This window comes from Aulostomus chinensis, chromosome 6 (genome assembly GCF_037954235.1).
Source record: "Aulostomus chinensis isolate RoL2024-O1b breed Wild chromosome 6, RoL_Achi_v1.0, whole genome shotgun sequence".
Lineage (NCBI taxonomy): Eukaryota > Metazoa > Chordata > Actinopteri > Syngnathiformes > Aulostomidae > Aulostomus > Aulostomus chinensis.
In genome coordinates, this window is record NC_141325.1 from 19,016,515 (window position 1) to 19,036,357 (window position 19,843).

The following is a 19,843-nucleotide window of genomic DNA, read 5'->3' on the forward strand; positions in this document are numbered from 1 at the left end:
GGGGTGAAGACCCTATTATGTTTGCTCGTTTAAACTTTCTTTTGAATTAGAATGAAGTTATCATTTCAGCACTAGCTCAATTTTCTTTTAAGTAACAATAGGCTATTACTATAGGCTATTTGTACAGTAAAAACTGAAAACTCTGCAAATTTTCTTTAATGACCCCAGTAGAGGCAGGCCTGAAAACTAGTTTTGGGGTTTAAATCCCTGCTCATGTTCCTACAAGACTGCTTTGAACTGGCCTTTGTCCACAAGCCTCTTCATTGTTATGTAAGAAAGTATTTCAAGGTGTTGTGTAAAAGACTAGGTTCAGGTCCCTGATGGGAATAATTATTCAGATATTAAAGATAAAATGTAAATTAGTTTAATGTAAGGTTTTGGTCTTGTTTTTACAGAAAAGTACTCAGACTTAAGTTAAAGCACTCTCGGTCTTAGGTTGTAATTGCCTTCTCATCACATCCCTCCTCACTCTCCTGCTTCACTTCCTTCCTATACTTCTCCTCTCACAGCTGAAGTTATGTAAGCCCTGACTCTGTTTGTCTCTAAATTACATTCAGAAAGAGAAAAGGTTTCTGCCATTTTTTACATAATCTGCCCTAGTGAGCTTTAAAATAATTGTCAAGGAGAAACCTAGATCTTGTCTCCGTCGTTCATGTACGAATCAGCTCTAATATACAGCATATGTCGTTGACTAGCTCAAGGCAATATGTCTGATAATATAATCTTTGATGTTGTTTGATATCACAATTGAATTACAAGGTAAATCGGATACTCTAAATTGACCGTAGGTGTGACTGTGAGAGCGAATGGTTGTCTGTCTCTATGTGTTGGCCCTGCGACAGACTAGCAACCCGTCCAGGGTGAACCCCGCCTCTCGCCCAAAGGCAGCTGGGATAGGATTCAGCCCACCCCCCCCCCCCACCCCCCCACCCCTAGACCCTTAACAGGATAAGTGGGAGAAAATGGATGGTTCGATGGATGGATATATCTTATGAGATACTAAAGGAAAATGTTTCTGCTCATACTTCCTGCATTCTTGTACCTGTTTTGGGCTGATACCATCTTGTGCTGCTCACAGGGCACTTTTCCCATTAGGCTGCATTCTTCAGTTAGAGATGGTGGAATAAACTAGTCATGCTGCTGCTTTAGTTGCTGCAAAATTTAGTTGACATGATCAGAGATTGGATCTTTGTTCTTATCATTATGCATTTTTTGTGTTTTGGAAAAAAAAGTGAAAAGTATACAGTTAGAGAGTGCTTTCAAATAGCTGGTGAGTGTTTAAATTGTCCTCATTACCTCTCTCTAGTTTGTGGAACATCAAACAGCCATGTTGAATTCTTAGTATATGTATTGGCTTCAAACAATGGTCATAGACTGTGGCTAATAATTTTATCTCTTTGGAGCATTTAGATGTCAAGTAACTGTGAATTCTAAAACAATTAAAGTTGTCACCAACCACCCATGAAACATGAACAACCTCCTTAGATTCATACCCCCCATTCAACCTTTCTGGCAATTTATGTCTGCTCTCTTGCCTTTCAGACTATCACCACATCTGAGGAGTGCTTTGCCACTTGAAGAAACAGAAATATTTTGCCAAAAAGACACAAAGGGGTTTAGGGTGCTCCAGATGTTTCAGATAATTGACACTCAGGTGCTCTTCTGCGTCGGGTGAAGTGATAATCCCAAAAAGAAAAAATAATTGCAAAAGCACTCCGAGATTAGAAAAGCAAGAACTGGATTAAAAGCACATGAGCCTATGTGTTGCGGCCATTTTGGCCTTCATCAGGGCTTCATCAGTTCTTACCATGATATATTAAAGGATTTTTATATTTTTAAATCTCTGAGTGCCTCTGTAATTCTTTTTTTCTTTTTTAGAAATATTTTGCCCTCTTACCCAGAAGCATGCCCTAACAGATCCCTTTTTTATTGCCATTAAAACTCAGGGAGGACTTAGTGCTTTAGGTGTCCGACTTGATCTCGGAAGTGTGCGGGCTAGCATATCATGTCAACATACATCAGACTGCAGACTTCAGAGAGACATTGCTTCTGTGTTATAAATACTACAATTCTGGGACTAAGAGTGTTTTCATTAAGCAATAAAAACACATTTCCACTTGAAAAATGTCTCTTTTTTTGTGGACCAGACAAATATTTTCAGCCTTTCTAGTAATAGTGACTTGGGTGGCTTGGAGAGAAAAAAAACACAATTTCTTCCATCAAAACTTAAACTCATATTTACCACCGATGTGTTCTGTAAAGCAAAAAAGAAGGGAATCATGTAGAGTGCATACCCTCCCTGAGGCCAATGTAAAGACATTCATTACTACCTTAAAATGATCTGCCTAAAAATGTATTGTCCTTTGCATTCGTTCATTTTGCAATACCTTACCAAGGTGTGTCAACATTGGCTCAGTAGGCTTTTGCACATGCCAGACAAACAAAAACAATCTACAGGTGAGGTTGAAAATGTACACTTTTTGTTAACAAAGGTTTTTTGGTCAGTTAAGACTTTTGTCTTGTTCCCTGTTTTCCTAGACATGGCTACTATGGTACATCGGGCCCTCCAGCGCCAATAAAGCTGTTGACTGACCTGAAACTCCACTTAGCCAACCCTTCCCATCCTGCTTCATCATCTTCATCTGACATGGTGGTTATCCACCCTGGGGCTGTCCTGGCCATACTGGACCTACTGCCCTCTGTCTCCTCCGACAGCCAGCCAGAGGTAAGTTAACACAAGACATGCATGAAACTTCGTGTTCTAGTGGGTGAAAGTTGCACACACCATGGTATTAATATGTCAAAGCAAATTAGACAACTTGTGGCATGTCACATTGTTAAGTTGCAATGCCATGGTATGGATTTCTTTCTTTTTTTAAAACTTGCTGCACACATTAACCCTTGTGCCCAAGCAGCCAGAAGTGACCTTTTTTTCCTAGGGGCAGGGGTTACAACAATTCTAGCTGTGGCCATGCCTGTGGTATGTATTTTTGTCCAAGGATGTATTCTGCCCAAAAAAAATTGTTTAGCCTCAGCTAATATTAAAGTGTCACTACGTGAGAATCATAGACAGCCACATATTTCCCATTGACTTCAACTAAAACAACAATTTTGGATCCATTTGCGCATAACTCACAAAAGTATTATTTTCCACGCATTCCTCTTGTTTCCATGATCAGACAAGTTCAAGTTAAAAAAAAAATCCTACCAAACCCTACCATCTCCAACATACTGTGAAACATCCATCCATCGTCGTCTTCCGCTTAGTCCTTACTAGTAAGGGTCGCGGGGGGGGGGGGGGGGGGGGCCTATCCCAGCATCTACGGGCGAGAGGCGGGGTTCACCCTGGACAGGTCACCAGTCCATCGTAGGGCCAACATACAGAGACGAACAACCAGTCACACACTGACATTCACACCTACGGTCAATTTAGAGAATCAATCAGCCTCGTCCCCAAATTGCATGTCTTTGGACGGTGGGAGGAAGCCGGAGTACCAGAGAGAACCCACACAAGAACAGGGAGAACATGGAGACTCCACACAGAAAGATCCCGCGCCCAAGCCGGGACTCAAACCCAGAACCTTCTTGCTGTGAGGCCACAGTGCTAACCACTGCACCACCGTGCAGCCCCTGTGAAACATAACTCAGCTTAACAAAGAATCCACAGGAGGTCTCTGTGAATTGAAGCGTCATCACACTGATGAGCACTTGCAGTGTGTTCCCTACCTCTTGTGCTTAAAATTTGGCAACAGACCATCACCACCCCTTCAAAATACTTTGCCAAGTTCTGCCAGTGAATTCCTCAAAAAAAGTCCACACAAACTTGAAATGCTCCGCTGATTGTAACACAGATTCAACAGTGTGGTGCTGAATTGTGTTTTTTGAGTTGATCAAGGTCTGCTGGATGTAGCACTTCAATGACCACGGTGTTGCCAGGCCACAGTCCACAGTGGTCCACCTGGGCTGGTGTATTTCCTCATCAAGTATATCTTGTCATCAGTGTCTGAAACCTCTTCTGATAAACTAGGTTTGGTTGTACCGAAATATCATGAAGCAGTTACGGTGGGTGAAACTCAAACTCCAATAAAAAGTTCCATATGTCCGGGGATTCATCCCGGGTCTAAGCAAATTCCTCCCCAGGTTAGACACTCCTCTAAAGACGACAGTAGGGGGCTGTAAACACTAAACTGAAAATTAGTTACTGCTCCAAAAATTTAAAAAATGTTGTCAGTAATTGTTGACATAATGGGCACTGTGCTAATCCCCTGAACCAAGAAGCAAAACTGTCATTTACTGTATTAGGGTTTTTTTTGCCCTGTAAAAAAACAAGTAATATGCATACTTTGAACAAGCTGGCATTAAGAGGGTTAAGTTCATGTAACTGAATGAAAATGTTGTTTCTATGTTCTGATGAGAAGTTGATCATGACAAAACCAAAAAAAATCAAAAGTCATGTTCATATTTCATAAAAGTCATATATAACAAATAGCCGTAAGTATCTGCTCAGCCCACAAGTTGTGCCTCTAAGAATGGGTACTTAGGGGTCTTTAAATCCATTAAATACTGACATTGTGTTCCCTCTCTTCCTGTCCAGCATGCCCTTGACCTGCAGCTGGCTGTGGCCAACATTCTTCAGGTGCTGGTGAACAGTGAAAGAAACCAGCAGGTGTTGTGTGAAGCCTGCCTCCATCAGCGGTTGCTGCAGCGCTGTAGTCAAGCCCTGGGTGATGAAGATCACCCACTACACCCCCCACTGCAGAGGATGTTTGAGAGGCTGGCTTCACAGGCCCTGCAGCCCATGGCACTCAGGTAAACGCATGCATGATTATATTTTGGCTTTTCTGTTGTAGTTGTATTTATTCCTACTGTAACTTTACAATACATACGTCTGTTTATTGTAAACAAGGTGGAAAGCCTTCGCGATTTGCAGAAATACAGACGTGTCTTTTTAATGAAATTCTTAGTGTTTGTCTTTGTATCCTCATGCCATGGTATAGAAATGCACATAAATGGTGAATTGTAGTCTTACACCTCTGGACAGGGATGGCTTAGGTGATGAAATTGAATGAATAATGCATTACAAAAATATGAACTTTCCTAGGTTCCTCATCTAGACCCAAGAGTGGGGTAGATGGGACATTCATAGCTTCTGAAAAGAAGAATCTGTTGTCAGTTAGATGATTTGAGCATCAGTTTCATATAAAGTGTGTTGTGGTTTTGTTGATGAAAGCTGATGTCATTAATTGTTATGGGAGAATGAATTGTTCAGCATAGTGTAATTACAAATGTAGTTTGTTGATGCCAAAAATTAAATGCATTGCATTGCAATGCATCTGTACACAAAGTTCCAAAATGATACAGAGCTCCCCAGCTTTTTACCAGTTCAGCCTGTCTCAACCGATGCAGCCATATCTAACATTATCAGTTTGGCGTATATCAATTCATCCGTGAATCTTGAAACAATGTATAAGTGGCGTTATACAAGCATGTTTGGTAGCATTTATCTTGGGAAGGATTTAATGTTGTCTACTAGGCTTCAGGATTTTTAGGAAGTGTTCTCCTCCAGTGACTAAAGCCCCTTTCACACTGCACCAAAAACACGGGTGAACATGGGTGTTTTGGCACTCTGAAAGGGTCAACTCAGCATTTCGACCCGGGTCCACCGACCCTCCAAGCGACCCAGGTGTTTAGCGGCTCACCTCGGCCCTGTTCACCTGCAGTGTGAAAAAGGCAACTTGCGCTGTCTCAGGTTTCATAAGACCTTCCTGTCGCAATCTGGTTTTGTCACTGTGGCACCTTTCAGGCTGTCATTGTGGAAGCTCTGGAGAAAAAATAAATAAAAAAAAAAATTGGGCTGGGCTGCGCTGTGAGCTGCTCATTCATCTCTCAATTTTTTTTCAAACAATTTACAAGTGTATGATCTTATGTGAATTAACTAATTATTTAACTCCCACCAATCGGGAACCCTAACATGAACTGCACAAGCGGACCGTGTTTATAAACCACTTGTATTGCAATCTTGCACATGGTTTTTATCAATCATGGGAGCGCAATGGCAAAATCGTGAAGTCGGTGAGCTGCCCACCATCCACGGTGAAGAGGAGATTTCTGTTCATTCTGGCAGATTTCTGGAACCATACGGGACACTGATTTATGGGAACATCACCGGGATATTGAGACACGGCACACTTTTTTGTCTAATGATGACGTCAGCGCGATGACATACGAGAGAGAAAAACACAGGCACGCAGCCCTCACAGCGGGAGCACAGACCCGCATCTGCTGGAAGCTTGAATGTGCCCTAATGCCGAGCAAATGTGCTTCAATATGTCTTGGCAGGTTTTAATGTGTGATGGAGGGCCATGTGTGTTGAAAAATGCAGTGATTCTCATTTTCTGCTTGACTGGTTAGTTGATATGCACATGACTGCCTCCTTTCATATGTAAAATCAACCTCCCTGGCTGATCTTCCCTCCTCATAAATTGTGATGGGGGTGAACATATCTGTAGCTGTCAGTCTGTTTTTCTTCCTTCACTCTTGCCTTCTCCCTCTGTGTCTGTCAGTCATCCGTCACATTCTCTCCCTTCCCTTCATCATTCTTCTCATTTTGGCACACCAGCGCCACCCCGCAGCTCTGGAGTCTCTCTCTCACCAGTGTTGTTCTGAAACTGTCTTGTTAAAGATGCTGGTGTCGCTCACTCAGCGCTTTGACAACTGACACACTAGGACTAGGACACTTTACATGCAACTCACTCACATGCAGCCATCAAGTAACTGTTGTTTGGACATGCTAATCATGACAAAGAAAGGACCTTTTCTGGAATGGTTGCCTCTCTGGGAAAACAACTGAGCCTGTCAATGCAGGAGCTAGACTATTCATAAAACGACTAACTATGTTGATAAATTGGCAGGTTTTCCTGCTTACTCAGAGGGACACAAATAATCGTATTCAGTTATGTTTGTCTGCCACCAAACAGGGGAAACTAAAAATGATGTTCTTGACAACAGCCAAGAGTTGATTAGATAAGATTGTTATTACTAAAATGCAGTTCAGTGTCGAATCACAAGTGCAGATAAGATATACTGTACATGTATATAGATAAATTAAGATTTTTATGTTAAGCCTGGCTGCATTTTTGGAATGTTCACAGTGCAACTTATAAATATAAAAGAAAAAACTGCTGTATTTTTTTTCCCTCCATTTTTCTTTGGTTTATTGATTTCATCTTTCTCTCCAGGGAGTTTTTGCGTCTTGGAAACCCTCTAAACTGTGGTGCTTGGGACAAGAAGCTGTTGAAGCAGTACCGGGTCCACAAACCCAGCTCTCTTAGCTACGATGCAGAGATGAGAAGTAAGACCATACATTCATCTAATTTGTTGATGTGTAATGCTTTTTTAGGATAAAAAAATAAACAATTTCAGATGCTGTACTTTGTCCCTATGTATTGTATAACCATGAAATAATACTAATGTTCAGATATTCACATACCAGTGGAAGAAATGTTGTATTGAATGTTTACCTGCAATTTAAGAATTACTGAAATATGAAATACATTGAAAATAACAGTAACCTGCAGTAGCAGTTTTTTGTTAGCATACCTGTCAAGTCTAAAATACGGAGAGAGAACCTTATCTATTTAACTGATTTGACTGACTTCCTGATAGGCTCAATTGAGAAGTTGAATTTGCCTGCGCAGCATCCAGAGTGGAGCCCCCTCATAAATCCACAAGCAGTGCAACAGTTCACGTAAAGCAGAGAGCTACTTATTCACATTTTTCTTGCACTTCTCTTGTTGTCCTGTTGAAAGGCACTAAAGGGAGGGTATTTTCTTTTTTTATTTAGTCCTATATCTGGTGAACTGTACAAGTTGAAATACCACTAATTTAATTTATCAGGCTCCAGAAGGCAATTGACCAAGAGCTTTTCCTAAAGAAAAGTATTTCCTGGATGTGTTTAATATATAAGTTTAATCCCAACTTTGATACACGTATCAATAATCTGAAACTACAACTGACAAGTTTTATCCTTTAAAATTGCATTTAAAGCATCTCTAGCTTTACTATTTTATGTGATTTGCTGCTTTAGTACTCTTCAAAAATTACACCAATATAGAGGAATGCACATTATGGACCCAACTACAAACTTATCTGTGGAACAATTTGCCCATGTTTTGTCTCTGTGACCATGCATCAAGCCTTATACTAGGTTTCACTAAGTCTTTACCAAAATACAAACAAGTTTGTGCAAAAACTTACCACCCACCACAATGCAATGCACTAAGCTAACCTAGAAGTCAGCTGTGGGTGTCTGCAGCTTAATACAGGCAAAGATGAGTATCTGGTAGTCTGGCTTGAAGACATCCTATAGACTGAAATTATAGGAATCCTTTAAGTTTAGCACCAGCCATACTTTGTGAAGTGGATCTAAAAACACCAATTTGACTGTGCGATGATACCACCTGCAGTATGATGAAAGTAAATTAGAATTCATCAGAGCTCTGAATTCTGAATTCTCAGAATTGCAAAAACAAGAAATAGGAGCAAGAAACAAAAAACAAAGTAGGCAATTTATTGAAAACTGCATTAAAACTCAGTGTTAATCAGCTGATTACAATTTAAAGACCATAAGCCCCCCAAAAACTCAAAAGCAGAACTGAAAGTGTCAGAAAAGGTCTCAGTGGTGAGAAACCCTACTGTTCTTTTTGATCACTTCAAAAATCCATGCTTGATGCAAGAGTTTTCAGGAGGCTGGTGGGAATGTGGTTCTGTGTAGTGTGGATGGTGTTAGGCTCAGATAGTGGTTGTAGCCAAATGTGCCAGGTACCCCAGAGACAGACACAGAACAAGGTTTTTCAGTCCAACAAAAAGGTAGTTTACTTAAGGAATGGGGAGGGTGCTGACCGAGGAGGTAACGGGGAAATATCCAAGGAGGGGTGTGAGGGAAGAGGGTCCAGGAGGCGGTGGGGAGCTGAGGATGACGAGGAGACTCTGGGATTATGGAGGGAGCCTGAAACACAGAAGAACAGGATTAAACAGGGAAAACTTAAATGAAGGCAGTAACTAACGCTCACAAGAATATACGAAATGCTATGAGAGACACAGCCGGCTAAACTGACCACAATAGTCAACGTTCAAGCGACGGGCGCCCCTTCTCAACCTCCTCTTATACCCAGTCAGTCCTGATGAAGATGAGGAGCTGCTGGCTGCTGGGCAACCACAACAGTACCCCCACCCCCCCACCCCGAGGGGAGGCACCGGACGATTGTCCCTGTAGAAGTTATCCAACAAGGAGGGGTCAGTCAAGTAGGAAGCATGCACCCATGACCATTCTTCGGGGCCGTAGCCCTCCCAGTCCACCAAGTACTGGAATCCCTGGCCTCGGCGACGGACAGCGAGCAGCATCCGAGCTGTCCACACAGGGTCACCATCAGCCAGGACCCGTGGGGGTGAAGGAGCAGGTACAGGGGGAGACAGGACGCTGGTGGACACAGGCTTAAGCTGAGACACATGAAAGACAGGGTGAACCTTGAGAGCCGGAGGGAGGTGCAAACGTACCGCAACAGGGCTGATGACACGGTCCACCAAATAGGGGCCTACAAACCGGGGATTCAGCTTGCGGATAGAAGGCTGGGAGGTCTGGGGGGGCAGGTCTCGGGCCAACAGCCAAACTTTTCCAGCTGGGCCTGTGCAGTGGCACGAAGAAGTGCAGCCTGGGCAGCCTTCCAGACACATCTACACCGGCGGAGGTGGGCCCTGGTGGAAGACACTGCCAGCTCCAGCTCCTGTTGGGGAAACAGAGGGGGTTGGTAACCCAGAGAGCATTGAAAAGGGGACATACCAGTGTCTGAACTCTCCATGGTGTTGTTAGAGTACGCCACCCAGGGAAGGTATCTGGACCAGGTTGACGGGTTGCTGGTGGTGACACAGCGAAGAGTTGTTTCGAGTGCCTGGTTAGCACTCTCAGTTTGCCCATTGGTCTGTGGGTGGTGACCAGAGGAGAGGCTGGCTGTGGCCCCAATTCCTTTGCAGAAGGCCTGCCACACCTTAGAGACGAATTGGGGAACACGGTCAGACACGATGTCCGAGGGAATGCCATGTAGGCGGACGACATGGAGGGTGAGGAGGTCTGCAGTCTCTGCTGCAGAGGGAAGCTTGGAAAGAGGAACAAAGTGGACAGCCTTAGAGAACTGGTCTACCACAGTCATGATAGTGTCATGGCCCTGGGATACAGGAAGCCCTGTTACAAAGTCCATACCAATGGGGGACCATGGCCAATTGGGGACAGGGAGGGGCTGAAGCAGGCCTGCAGGAAGGCCTTACTTCGGGCGCAGACGGTGCAGGCAGCTACAAACTCCTTGACATCCTTGTTGAGTGAGGGCCACCAGAATCTGCAGCTGATAAACTCTGCAGTCTGGGTGGCAGGCGATGTGGCTGGAGTGACCCCACTCCGACACTTGTGGACGGACCGAGGAAGGGACAAATAGCCGGTCTTGAGGTCCATGACCTGGGCTCTGCTTGCCGTGGCATTGATAGGCCAGGTGACAGCACCCACGACCAAGGAGGGAGGGAAGGATAGTAGTGGGTGCCTCTTGGACTTCAGAGGTTTCCTTCATGACCTGACGGGAGAGAGCATCAACCCTGATGTTTTTGGAGCCTGGGCAATAAGTGATGCTGAAATCAAACCGGCTGACGAATAAGGCCCAGCGAGCCTGTCTGGAGTTGAGTCTCTTTGCCGTCCGCAAGTAGGTCAGATTCTTGTGGTCTGACCACACTATGAACGGCAGGGTTGCTCCCTCCAACCATTGTCTCCACTCCTTCAGGGCATCATGGACCACCAGTTGTTCCTTATTTCCCACATCATAGTTCTTCTCAGCAGGGTCATAACTTCTGGAGTCGAAGGCGCAGGGATGTATTCTCTGGTCCACCTCAGCCCGTTGGGAGAGAACTGCCCCGATGCCTGTATCCAAGGCATCTACCTCCACAATAAACTGCCTCGTAGGATCAGGGAGAACTAGCACTGGAGCTGAAACAAACAGGCTCTTGAGCTTACAAAATATTGCCTTGGCCTTTGGCGTCCAGGAAAAAGGGCGAGAGGTAGAAGTCAGGGCATTGAGAGGGGCTGCTATCTGGCTGAAACCCTTGATGAACCAGCAGACAAAGCCTGCAAAACCCAGGAAACGCCTTAACTGAGTCCGGTCGTTTTGACGTGGCCATTCCTCCACCGTCTTGACCTTGGCAGGATCCACACGGGTTTTTCCATTTTCGACCACATTGCTTAGGTATGTAACAGAGTCCGAGTGGAACATATTTTTCAGCCTTGACAAACAGACGGTTCTCCAACAGCCGCTGAAAAACCAGGCGGACATGCGGGTGATGTTCTTCCAAGGACCTGGAGAAGACGAGGATGTCATCCAGGTACACCACCACAAAGATGTTAATCATGTCCCGCAGCACATCGTTCACGAAGGCTTGGAAAACAGCTTGAGCGTTGGACAGTCCAAATGGCATAACCAGATACTCGAAATGGCCAAGGTGGGTGTTGAAAGCCGTTTTCCATTCGTCACCCTCCCTGATCCGGACTAAGTGGTAGGCGTTGTGGAGGTCCAGCTTTGTGAATACTCTGGCATGGGTGAGTGGCTCGAGTGTGGAACTGATGAGGGGAAGAGGATATTTATTCTTCACAGTGAAGTTGTTTAGTCCACGGAAATCAAGACATGGTCTGAGGCCGCCATCCTTCTTACCCACAAAGAAGAAGCCAGCGGCAAGGGGAGAAGACGAGGGTCTGATAATGGTGATTGTAGGGATTCTGCAATGTAGATGCGCATTGCCTTCTTCTCTGGGGGAGAGAGACTGTAAAGTCTACCCTTAGGGTAAGGAGCCCCAGGTAGAATTCAGATTTCAGATAACTTTATTTATCCCCGAGGGGCAATTAAGATCACAACTCAAAGCCTGATACAACTATCACAAGCCGTCACAATTATTACAGATTGAAAGTAATAATGGTACACTTCAGAAACTTAACAACAGCACATATACATTTGTTGTGTATGTACGCTAAACTTGAGCAGTCCGTTGACCCAATGGAGGCAAGTGAGAGTGAGGCGTCGCAGCAAGAGCCGCGCCAGCCAAGCCCGGGCGGGGCAGGCTGCAGCCAACAGGCGCTGCCACCCCAAGGGAGGTGGAGAGGGCAGAGGCGGGGGTCAGGAACACACGGGGGAGGGGGGGATAGTACGTGCCATTTGCGTCACCAAGGCAGAAGGAGTTCTCCAGGAGGATAAACAGTGGGCAGATGACCTTCAGTAGCCGACAAGGAAGCTGTGTTTGGGTTAGGGCAGAGGAGCACACATTCCAATCCGTCTTCTCTTTCAGTCCAATCCAAATTGTAAGTTAAAAATTTTCTGGTCTTCAACATCACTCTCCTCTTCGCAAAGCGGCCAACTGCTCCGAGATGGTTTCCATCCTGCGTTTCAGTTCAAGAGTCTGTTGTTTCAGTTCAAGAGTCTGTTGTTGCCCCGCTTTGCCAGCCTCAATAATTGCGTTGTAAATGACGGTCAGTTGTGGAGGTCCAGATCTGGTGGCAGCCGACGTCTTGCCAATTTTGCGGTATGTGAGGGCACCTCCAAGTCCGAGGAGGAGAAGCCCCACAACCATGAACCCAAATAAGTAGAGATCCTCGATGTCCTCCACGGAGAGAGGCGTCAAGCACGCGGTACGCCATCTCCCCCAGGAATCGAGAACGTAGCCCGCAGGGTCGGTTCCATGCGGACAGGCAGGTTCCTCCGGTCCTGATTTCCTTGTCGAAAATATGGTGTCAATCGCGTTGAGAGACCAGCTGATCAATTCCATGATTAGTTTTTAGGTAGAGAGCTCACAGCTGCGTTGGATAGGAGTTGAGACAAAGAATGATAGTCAGACAGAAAAGAAGAGGAGGAGAGAAGAGGAGTGCGACTGCTCTCGCCGAGTCCCAACCGGTAGAAGATTGATGGCGCAATCATACGGCCGGTGTGGGGGAAGCGACCGAGCCCCATCCTTACTAAACACTGGAGCAAGATCGTGGTACTGATGGGGAGCACCTGTGAGATCTGGGGGAGAGGGCACCATCTTCAGACTACAGGGCAGTGACAGGGCAGAACGTAAGCAGGTTGCATTGCAAGCAGTGCTCCATCCCAGGATTCGAACAGAGGCCCAGGAGATATGGGGGTCGTGTTCCTCCAGCCAAGGTTGACCCAACACCAAGGGTGCATTAGGGGCATGAAGAACATAAAAACAAATCCACACAATGGTCAGCTTGAGAGGTCTGGTAGCATAGGAGATATCACTGAACTTATGTCCATCAATGGCCAGGGGAGACTGCGAGCGGTTCAAAGCAACTAAGGGAACACCAGCTTGGCAGGCAAGCACGGATGAAATGACCTGACTCACCACAGTAGAGGCACAGCAGGTTGTTCATTCTCTGCTCTCTCTCCTCTGGTGTGAGTCGAGACCGGCCAATCTCCATGGATTCCACTGTGCCAGGTGCAGAAGGAGCCAGAGAATGCACAGGTGTAGGAGGGGGCTGAGCTTGGCTAGCTGAAAACATGGTCTGGGTTTCCATAGCTGGGCGGCTGGAGGGTTGGCAAGGGGAGTTATGATGGGCTCGGTCTGCACGACGCTCCTGAAGTCAGGAGTCCATCTGGAGGGCCAGGGATATTAAGTCATTTAGGGTGTCAGGGCTGTCGTGGACAATTAGATCCTTGATTTCATCACTTAACCCCTTGCGATAGACACAAAGGGCATTGGCATCCCATCGGCTCTCGGCTGCCAGAATCCAGAACTCCAAGGTGTACTGAGCTACAGTGCGTGACTCCTGGGGGATTACCAACTGACGACTGGCGGCATCTTTCCCATCTACAGGGTGATTGAACACCGCCTGGAACTCCCTCTTGAACAGAGAAAAGTCATTAATAAGAGCAGGGTTGCCCTCAACTGCGGCTATGGCCCAGCTGAGGGCCTCGCCAGAAGGGACATTACCAAGACTATCTTAGACCCATCTGGGGAATATCTGGAGGGCTGATGAGTGAAAAGTAACTCACATTGAGCAAGGAAACCCCGGCAGCGGTTGAAGTCACCATCGTACGGCCTTGGGCTGACAATGTTGGGCTCGGATTGGGTGTGCAATTGGGCTGGGGAGACCACTGAGTCAGATGCCACACTGGGAGAGCTGGGGCTGGTGTCAGCAACAGAAGCCGTAATTCCGGTAACTTAGGTTTGGGCTGAAAGGATATCCAGGGATTTCTGAATGTTTGCTAAGGCCCCGGAGATGGCGTTCACTTGGGTAGAAAGGGACGCCACAGTAGCTACTGTGGATTGAGATGAATTTTCTAGTGCAGCAATCTGAGACTGTACAGTGGGAAAGGCCTTCTTCAATTCTTTCTGCAGCTCAGCAAGGTCATAGGCCTGCTTGGCAATCGACCCCTCAAAACTTCTGGTGTCTGATTCCCTGCCCCTGGGGACCAGCTTGGCTCATCTTGGCTTGAACTTTCTGTTAGGCTCAGATAGTGGTTGTAGCCAAATGTGCCAGGTACCCCAGAGACAGACACAGAACAAGGTTTTTCAGTCCAACAAAAGGTAGTTTATTTACTTAAGGAACAGGGATAGTGCTGACCAAGGAGGTAACAAGAATATACGAAATGCTATGAGAGACACAGCCAGCTAAACTGACCACAATAGTCAACGTTCAAGCGATGGGCGCCCCTTCTCAACCTCCTCTTATACCGAGTCAGTCCTGATGAAGATGAGGAGCAGCTGGGCTGATTGGCATTGCCAGCAGCTGTGCTAGGCTGACTGGCTGCTGGCTGCTGGGCAGCCACAACAGATGGCTTCACAAAAGGGCATTCAGTGTCTGGAACTGACTTCTGTTTTTGTGAACATCCCTTGCCATCCATCCCAAAACGATCTCAGATTAGATCAGGGGAACGCAGGATGGTCCAAAAGAGCAACATTATTCTCCTGGACAAAGTCCTTCGTCAAGTGGGCATTGTGAACTGCAGTGTTGTCGTGTTGAAAGACCCTGCAATCACTGCACAGATGAGGGCCCTTAGTCAGGAGGGATGCCTTCTGCAACATCTCCTCATAACCACCTGCTGTTTAATGCCACTGCACAAACTCAAGCTCCATATTTCCATTGGAGCTAAAATGCACCTCCACTGTGCTGCATTGAAACATCTCCAGTGGGAGCTCCTTGTCATGCCACTAGCATTAGAAGCCATCATTACTGTCCAAGTTACATTTTTTCTCACCAGAGAATCAAACTTTCGTGCACCTTCAATGTCCTATGCTTGGTGCTCTCTTGCCAAGTCCAAATGGGCAACTTTATGGTATGAAAAGATGTGGTATTTGAACTTTTTTTATTTCCTTCAAGCCTTTTTCTCGCAGGTGCCGTCTTTTTGTTATTGGGCTGTAGTCAGTATCAGTAAAGGCATTAATATGGGTCAAGGATTGGCCTGTGTCGTCACAGACAACCCATCGGATCCTCCTGGAACTCATCAATTCAGCCATGTTCAAAGACAGAAAGCCTTTTTGTCTTTGACATCAGGAGGTCACGACTGTGTGAATGTCTTACAGAAAATGACATGAAAGCCAGATTGGACTGCAGATTTTGACTTTTAAGTTTATAGTCTTAAACTTTGGTTCAGCTGATGAACACTGTTTGAGTTTAAATGGAGTTTTCCAATAAATTAACTACTTTCTAGTTTTTGTCTCTCGCTCCTCTTTGTTTTTCTCAAAATTTGGTTTTCTGCGTACATCCTGGTTACAATCCACCACTGCGAAATGCAAATGATTGTTATTTTCCCTTGGTCTTAAGATTTTGTGCAGGTGTGTTTTGCTATGTTTAGCCTTCTTTCGTCTGAGATAGCCCAAAAATGGCACAGTGCACGGCTGTCCAAAATAATAGCAGTTCAACTTTACTGACCAGATCAATCACTGTTTTTGTTAGAAAGTATATTTCTAAATGGCAAGTAATTTACTAGTAGGTGTAGTAGAGTAATAGAAAAACCAACTGACCCAACACTTATGACATGCTTGATGCTGATTCTGTGTAATCGATTCATTAATTGAAAGATTGAAGATAATTGATTTCAAAATAATGGCAGTATGGAGTTCAGTTAGTGAGGTCATTAATTTGATGAAAACACAGGTGTCAAACAGATGGCCCTTATTTAAAGATCAAGGCAGCAAATAATGTACATGGTGGTAAAAGTGCATTTCTCTCTGAAAATCTGATTAAAATGGTTTGCTGCAGACATTGTTCAGAAGAACAATGTACTTTGATGAAAAAAGTTGTTTGGAGAGGGGAAAAATATGTAGAAGTGCAGAAAAGGATAGGCTGCTCAATGAAAGTTATCTCAAATGCTTTAAAATGGCAACCAAGACCAGAAAGACATTGAAGAAAATGGTCAAACGGATCAGAGAATAGCCTGGCAAAGCATCAGCCAATAATCATCTTCTGGGTGATCAAGGTTTTGATAAGGAATTTCATCTGGTATCCTTTGTTTTAACTTTCTTGGTCTTATCCTCGTAATTGTAAGGATAAGAGTTGATCTGACCCCAGGCCTTGACCTGAGGCTGGGCGTGAACCTTTGGCATCTTCCATAAGTTCTTTTATAATCACAAATTGTTATTAAAATACTCACTGATAATAAAGCTGATGCTTACGACCCCAGCATTATCCTGTTTGTGATGCCAATTTGTAGAGGCATTTTGTGTGATGAAGGAATTCATCAGACACAAGAAACGGGCTGGACTATAAGGTCCATTCAGTTTCCACACCACAAACCCTAATGCTTTGGCTAAATTTTATGCTACTTCAGCTCTGAACACAGGCCCGTTGTCAAGAGTTTATTCCTCTTGGGACTCTGTACCTTGGGATAATATCTTTCAATGGATCTGCGTCAGATGATTCCAAAACCTTTGAAGCAGCCTAACTTTAATGTATATAATTACAGCCACTGCTTAGAGTTGCCAGAAATTTACAGTAAAAGACAGGAGACTTTGATTTCGAAAGTTTTTTTGCATGGAAGGTGGATGTATGTAAATTGGAGTAGTAGAACAGATGTACATTTTTAAGCAGAGTGGCAGATTGTCAGCTTGTAGGAAACAACTGATTAAACTCCAGCTCATGTTCAAACTCCTCATTTAAACAATGATGGGCTTGTAAATGTGAATCCAATGCTAATGGTTTTGTTTTATAACAACAGCTGTTATTGGTGCTAATTTTCTGCACTCCTTGGTGTGTTCTAATTGCTTATTGTGTCTCTCCCAGCTGAGAATGGATATGAAGTCCCTACTAATTACTGAACTTCACATTCTGCAAGTGTTGCAACACAATACATTATTGTCGGTATCTGAGAAGATACTTTGATGACTTGTGATTTATTAGCTGCAGTTGCTTGCTGTTGTAACTCTTGCTTTGGTTTGATTTATTTTTTTCAATTTGGTTGAAAGAGTAGGAAAATGATCTGTGTTGTAATTGTTTATGATCATTTATGTTGTTTATTTGTCTCCACAGACAGTATGACTCTGTCCATGGAGGGCTTTGGTCCCGACAGTGTGTTTGCCACGCCAGCAGAGGATAATGGTCAGTACCGCATCAGCCGTAGCCTGGTGCGCTCCGCTGAAGGCAGCACAGTACCCCTCACTCGAGTCAAGTGCCTGGTATCCATGACAACACCCCATGACATCCGCTTATATGGATCAGCTGTCACGCCTGCCTTCGTGGAGTTTGATACCTCGCTTGAGGGCTTCGGGTTAGTCACAATGTACACAATTTGATTCTTGATTAACAGTTGATGTTTTCAGCCCTTATCTACTCAGCACAAGGGCTCTGATCTTATGTTCTTTTCTCTCATGCAAATTGCACACTGCAAGAAGGAGGTGTCATTGTGATCACACTGATAAATTTCCTCTGTGCTATTTCCAAACTTCCAGACAGTACTACAGCATCACATGCTTCACTAAAGGAATCCAAAATCGTGTGTCATGCTGAATCATTTTTGCAAATCATTTTGAAATGCATTGGGCTGAAATACTGATAATTCCCTCCTCTGTTACTTCACTAATCGGTTCACATGCTAAAATAAATTGTATGGGAAAGTCTATAGCTCAGCCTTTATTCATATTTCACAGACTTTAGGAGATTGTAAAATGTTGTTTTGCTTGTTTGAAATGTTGCATGGTATTGATCAGAGGCTCTTAATCTTTTTTGAGCTTGACACCCACGTTGACTCTTGGTAAAGTTTGGACACCCATTTTGAGTGATTTATCTGAATGCGTACACTTAAATCTAGTGATATTTTTGTTGACTTTCAGAAATCTGATCCAGCCTAAATTATCTGTTTATTTTCACCTACTTTCTACCACTGTTTGCCCTTAGCTAATAAGAAAAAATAATTTCTTGAGTGACTTACTACATTTTTTGATAATGCGCTAAATGCATTTTCGTCTGCACAAATAAATAATTAGCAATATAAGTAAGTAAGTAAGTAAAATTTTATTTGTATAGCGCTCTTCGCAGTACTAATACACAGAGTGCTTTACAATAAAAACAGATAAAACAAACAATGAGGTGACTGATATCACCGACACAACACAAAACAACAAACATTAATAAAAACCATAGCCTTGTGACAGAGGCCGTCCAACATTGGGTGTGCGTACAAATTCCCCCAGCAATAAATAAATAAGAAGACCATATAGCTGAGCAAAAAACAAAACAAAACATAACATATAGTTTTATTGTAATCATATATATCTGCTAATTAGCCCCCCACAGACAAAGTTGTTCTTATTTTCAAATTACCTTCCCTCCCATCAAATTCTCTGTTTGCAACAAAATCAATACATATATTAATAAATAGTTTAGAAGAACATGACCCATAAAATACTAAAAAAAAGAAAAGATTTTTCAAATTGACCAAAATAAAAAAATTCAGCATTGTATTTTATCACATCAAAGATGTTGTGATAGATATCTATTTTTTTTAAATGTTTCGCAATATTTCAGTGCCTCATGAACACTGGAACGGGTAGTGATTGTGCTTTAAAACTGAAGCAGTGAGCTAAAACAGGCTAAGAAAGCTACATCAGTGGTTCTCAAACTTTTGTAACCAAGTACCACCTAAAAATTTAAATTCTAATTAAGTACTGCACCACCATTATGACCAAGGTTAAAAATACAGTAGCGTAGGTTGGACAATGACATTTTTTCTAAGAGGGCTGCCTACCCAGGATCTGGGATGTGGGGAGTCCAAAGGCTCTGGACAAGAAGACGAGTTAGTAACACTTATGAGGGGGGCGGCACGGTAGTGCAGTGGTTAGCACTGTTGCCTCACAGCAGGAAGCTCTGGCTGGAGTGTGGGGGTCTTTCTTTGTGGAGTTTGCATGTTCTCCCTGTGCCTGCATGGGTTCTCTCCAGGTACCCCGGCTTCTTTCCAAGAGGGGACCAGGTTAATAAGATACTCTAAATTGACTGTAGGTGTGACTGTGAGAGTGAATGGTTGTCTATCTATATGTGTTGGCCCTGTGATGGACTGGCAACCCATCCAGGGTGAACCCCGCCTCTTACTTGAAGGCAGCTGGGATAGGCTGCAGCCCCCCCGCAACCCTTAACAGGATACGCTGTAGAAAATGGATGGATGGATGGATGACTTATGAGAGTTTGTGTACCACTACACAGTTTGAGAATCATTGACCTACATAAAGCGGAAGGGGGTTCAATTTCTTTAATATTAGAAACAGATAGTGTTTTTTCTTTTCTAGTCAGCACCTGCAGGAGACTGTTATTTGCCTTTAGTTATGGAACCAT

At 44.2% G+C, this 19,843-nt stretch overlaps 1 protein-coding gene across 5 annotated transcripts in view; it reads left to right on the forward strand.

Moving 5' to 3' along the window:
- Window positions 1-19,843, forward strand: part of wdfy3 (WD repeat and FYVE domain containing 3) — a 158,331-nt gene that overhangs the window by 67,304 nt on the left and 71,184 nt on the right. For all 5 annotated transcript variants that reach the window (XM_086206930.1, XM_086206931.1, XM_086206929.1 and 2 more), the window contains 4 exons: window positions 2,539-2,725; window positions 4,595-4,809; window positions 7,239-7,351; window positions 17,549-17,786. In XM_086206930.1, the coding sequence (XP_086063056.1) occupies window positions 2,539-2,725; window positions 4,595-4,809; window positions 7,239-7,351; window positions 17,549-17,786 (753 nt within the window). The remainder of the gene's footprint in view (window positions 1-2,538; window positions 2,726-4,594; window positions 4,810-7,238; window positions 7,352-17,548; window positions 17,787-19,843) is intronic.